Consider the following 5000-nt stretch of genomic DNA (forward strand, 5'->3'; position numbering starts at 1 on the left):
TATCTATTCAATGAGGTAACAATCACAGACAAGACAAAACCACAGGCAGTACAGTAGTAGGCTGTAAGCAATGCCACTGTAACACAAAGACATCATCTTTTATTTGTGAGTGATTAAAAACCAATATATGAACAGAGCCCATGCTATTAGAGCACTCAGAGGAGGTACAGACCCCATGCTATTAGAGCACTCAGAGGAGGTACAGACCCCATGCTATTAGAGCACTCAGAGGAGGTACAGACCCCATGCTATTAGAGGACTCAGAGGAGGTACCGACCCCATGCTATTAGAGGACTCAGAGGAGGTACAGACCCCATGTTATTAGAGCACTCAGAGGAGGTACAGACCCCATGCTATTAGAGCACTCAGAGGAGGTACAGACCCCATGCAATTAGAGGACTCAGAGGAGGTACAGACCCCATGCTATTAGAGCACTCAGAGGAGGTACAGACCCCATGCTATTAGAGGACTCAGAGGAGGTACAGACCCCATGCTATTAGAGGACTCAGAGGAGGTACAGACCCCATGCTATTAGAGCACTCAGAGGAGGTACAGACCCCATGCTATTAGAGGACTCAGAGGAGGTACAGACCCCATGCTATTAGAGCACTCAGAGGAGGTACAGTCCCCATGCTATTGGAGCACTCAGAGGAGGTACAGACCCCATGCTATTAGAGCACTCAGAGGAGGTACAGACCCCATGCTATTAGAGCACTCAGAGGAGGTACAGACCCCATGTTATTAGAGCACTCAGAGGAGGTACAGACCCCATGCTATTAGAGCACTCAGAGGAGGTACAGACCCCATGCTATTAGAGCACTCAGAGGAGGTACAGACCCCATGCTATTAGAGCACTCAGAGGAGGTACAGATCCCATGCTATTAGAGCACTCAGAAGAGGTACAGACCCCATGCTATTAGAGCACTCAGAGGAGGTACAGACCCCATGCTATTAGAGGACTCAGAGGAGGTACAGACCCCATGCTATTAGAGGACTCAGAGGAGGTACAGACCCCATACTATTAGAGCACTCAGAGGAGGTACAGACCCCATGCTATTAGAGGACTCAGAGGGGGGTACATTCTATACTGTAGTCTTTTTATCGTAAGCATTGAGAAGCTTTAATACTGACTTACAGATGGACATTGACACTACACACACTAGGCCTACAGATGGACATTGACACTACACACACTAGGCCTACAGATGGACATTGACACTACACACACTAGGCCTACAGATGGACATTGACACTACACACACTAGGCCTACAGATGCTATCCCTGGAGACAACATTCAGAAATTCAGTAAAAGAAAGTCTCTCTCAATTTGTGTGCATGCAGCCATGCGTTTGTGCGTGTGTGTTCTCCCACACCTGCAGCAGATTTGTAGGACTCTGGCTTGCTGCCCAGATCAATAAGAAGAGGCTGTAGAACAGGAGAGGTCGGCCAGGGGTCACTGACTACGATGTGCGCGTGCGTGTACACGCGTGTGTGTGCACAGACAGTGAAGCGTGACTGCGGCTGTAACCTCTGTCACTGGCCCCTGACGGCCCGAGCAGCTGCCTAACTTCACCGTTGCTAACAGTAACAGTAACCCTGACTGAGGGCTGTGATTGGTTGACACGACAAATGGAGGGCTGTAATTGGCTTGTAGATGTAATGGAGACCTGTGATATATTGACACAACCAACATAGGGCTGTGATTGGCTCATAGCAGTAATTAAGACTTGTGATTGGCTGAGACGGTCAGCCAGGGTCTTCTTACCGTTAGGCATCCCATGAGGCTTTGTTCGAAGGGTCTCTGGAAGGCTCGGGGGTCTCCGCACCAGTCCAGCAGCTCTGTAGCTGCCGTGTGGAAGTTGGCCGGGTTCTGTAAGTGCTGTCGGACAAACGAGAGAAAAACTGGCTGTTAGAAATATCTCACTTCATAATAAATGCATCTGAAACCATATCATGATGTATTGTCATCATTATGTAGACAGGGGGCTATTTTAGGAGGAGAGATGGGTGAAAAGAGGAGGGTCAGGAGAGATGGATGAAAAGAGGAGGGTCAGGAGAGATGGGTAAAGAGAGGAGGGTCAGGAGAGATGGGTAAAGAGAGGAGGGTCAGGAGAGATGGATAAAGAGAGGAGGGTCAGGAGAGATGGATAAAGAGAGGAGGGTCAGGAGAGATGGATAAAGAGAGGAGGGTCAGGAGAGATGGATGAAAAGAGGAGGGTCAGGAGAGATGGGTAAAGAGAGGAGGGTCAGGAGAGATGGGTAAAGAGAGGAGGGTCAGGAGAGATGGATAAAGAGAGGAGGGTCAGGAGAGATGGATAAAAAAAGGAGGGTCAGGAGAGATGGGTAAAGAGAGGAGGGTCAGGAGAGATGGATAAAGAGAGGAGGGTCAGGAGAGATGGATAAAGAGAGGAGGGTCAGGAGAGATGGATAAAGAAAGGAGGGTCAGGAGAGATGGATAAAGAGAGGAGGGTCAGGAGAGATGGGTAAAGAGAGGAGGGTCAGGAGAGATGGATAAAGAGAGGAGGGTCAGGAGAGATGGATAAAGAGAGGAGTGTCAGGAGAGATAGATAAAGAGAGGAGGGTCAGGAGAGATGGATAAAGAGAGGAGGGTCAGGAGAGATGGATAAAGAGAGGAGGGTCAGGAGAGATGGATAAAGAGAGGAGGGTCAGGAGAGATCGATAAAGAGAGGAGGGTCAGGAGAGATGGATAAAGAGAGGAGGGTCAGGAGAGATGGATAAAGAGAGGAGGGTCAGGAGAGATGGGTAAAGAGAGGAGGGTCAGGAGAGATGGATAAAGAGAGGAGGGTCAGGAGAGATGGGTAAAGAGAGGAGGGTCAGGAGAGATGGATAAAGAGAGGAGGGTCAGGAGAGATGGATAAAGAGAGGAGGGTCAGGAGAGATGGATAAAGAGAGGAGGGTCAGGAGAGATGGGTAAAGAGAGGAGGGTCAGGAGAGATGGATAAAGAGAGGAGGGTCAGGAGAGATGGGTAAAGAGAGGAGGGTCAGGAGAGATGGATAAAGAGAGGAGGGTCAGGAGAGATGGATAAAGAGAGGAGGGTCAGGAGAGATGGATAAAGAGAGGAGGGTCAGGAGAGATGGGTAAAGAGAGGAGGGTCAGGAGAGATGGATAAAGAGAGGAGGGTCAGGAGAGATGGGTAAAGAGAGGAGGGTCAGGAGAGATGGATAAAGAGAGGAGGGTCAGGAGAGATGGATAAAGAGAGGAGGGTCAGGAGAGATGGATAAAGAGAGGAGGGTCAGGAGAGATGGGTAAAGAGAGGAGGGTCAGGAGAGATGGATAAAGAGAGGAGGGTCAGGAGAGATGGATAAAGAGAGGAGGGTCAGGAGAGATGGATAAAGAGAGGAGGGTCAGGAGAGATGGATAAAGAGAGGAGGGTCAGGAGAGATGGATAAAGAGAGGAGGGTCAGGAGAGATGGGTAAAGAGAGTAGGGTCAGGAGAGATGGATAAAGAGAGGAGGGTCAGGAGAGATGGATAAAGAAAGGAGGGTCAGGAGAGATGGGTAAAGAGAGGAGGGTCAGGAGAGATGGGTAAAGAGAGGAGGGTCAGGAGAGATGGATAAAGAGAGGAGGGTCAGGAGAGATGGATAAAGAAAGGAGGGTCAGGAGAGATGGATAAAGAGAGGAGGGTGAGAATAGGGGAGAGGATTAAGTGGGTGAGTGTGAGGGCGTTACCAGCAGACCTTGATGTATTGTTGAGCAGGGTATAGGTTATATACCCACAATGCAGCAGAGCCTGAGTGGGCATTGCCGGGTCCTTACATGGTCATGCAGACATACAAGGCATAAACCCCTTCTCTTCTCAGCCTATTCTCATGACCCCTGACCTGCTAAAGGCATAAACCCCTTCTCTTCTCAGCCTATTATCTGACCCCTGACCTGCTAAAGGCATAAACCCCTTCTCTTCTCAGCCTATTATCCTGACCACTGACCTGCTAAAGGTATAAACCCCGTCTCTTCTCAGCTTATTATCCTGACCCCTGACCTGCTAAAGGTATAAACCCCGTCTCTTCTCAGCCTATTATCCTGACCCCTGACCTGCTAAAGGTATAAACCCCGTCTCTTCTCAGCCTATTATCCTGACCCCTGACCTGCTAAAGGTATAGACCCCGTCTCTTCTCAGCCTATTATCCTGACCCCTGACCTGCTAAAGGTATAGACCCCGTCTCTTCTCAGCCTATTATCCTGACCCCTGACCTGCTAAAGGTATAGACCCTGTCTCTTCTCAGCCTATTATCCTGACCTCTGACCTGCTAAAGGTATAAACCCCTTCTCTTCTCAGCCTATTATCCTGACCTCTGACCTGCTAAAGGTATAAACCCGTCTCTTCTCAGCCTATTATCCTGACCTGCTAAAGGTATAAACCCCTTCTCTTCTCAGCCTATTATCCTGACCTGCTAAAGGTATAAACCCCTTCTCTTCTCAGCCTATTATCCTGACCCCTGACCTGCTAAAGGTATAAAGGAGTTGCCGCTCTAAAAGAGACCGTCGTTGATCATAAGTTACTGGCCTACGCTAACAATTTCTAAGGCTTGAGCAGCGGAGATTTTTGTGTGTGTGCAGACATTTACTTTTTCTCTTCCCTCTGTCTGAAGACTACTCAGCCTTGAAGAGGACAATGACGGGTATTAAACTAGGCCTCTTCCGCTCTTTCTCCCTCTCTTTCTCCCTCTCTCTTTCCCTCTCCATCCCTACCTCTCCTCTCTTTCCCTCTCCATCCCTACCTCTCCTCTCTTTCTCCCTCTCTCTTTCCCTCTCCATCCCTACCTCTCCTCTCTTTCTCCCTCTCCATCCCTACCTCTCCTCTCTTTCTCCCTCTCTCCCTCCCTCTCCATCCCTACCTCTCCTCTCTTTCTGCCTCTCCCTCCCCACCTCTGTCTTTCTCCTTCTACTTTTCTCTTTCTCAACATCTCTCCTTCTCTCTCTTTCCCTCTCCTTCTCTCTCTCCTCTCTCTCCCTCTCCACAGCTCAGTAGGTTAATGA

General features: G+C 49.3%; 1 protein-coding gene across 6 annotated transcripts in view; it reads right to left on the reverse strand.

The window, feature by feature from the left end:
• The window catches only part of LOC106577220 (zinc finger MIZ domain-containing protein 1), a 242404-nt gene that overhangs the window by 80888 nt on the left and 156516 nt on the right, over positions 1 to 5000 (reverse strand). For all 6 annotated transcript variants that reach the window (XM_045700990.2, XM_045700993.2, XM_045700991.2 and 3 more), the window contains one exon: positions 1767 to 1880. In XM_045700990.2, coding sequence (XP_045556946.2) covers positions 1767 to 1880 — 114 coding nt within the window. The remainder of the gene's footprint in view (positions 1 to 1766; positions 1881 to 5000) is intronic.

The sequence above is a fragment of the Salmo salar genome, chromosome 18 (genome assembly GCF_965601325.2).
Source record: "Salmo salar chromosome 18, fSalSal1, whole genome shotgun sequence".
Lineage (NCBI taxonomy): Eukaryota > Metazoa > Chordata > Actinopteri > Salmoniformes > Salmonidae > Salmo > Salmo salar.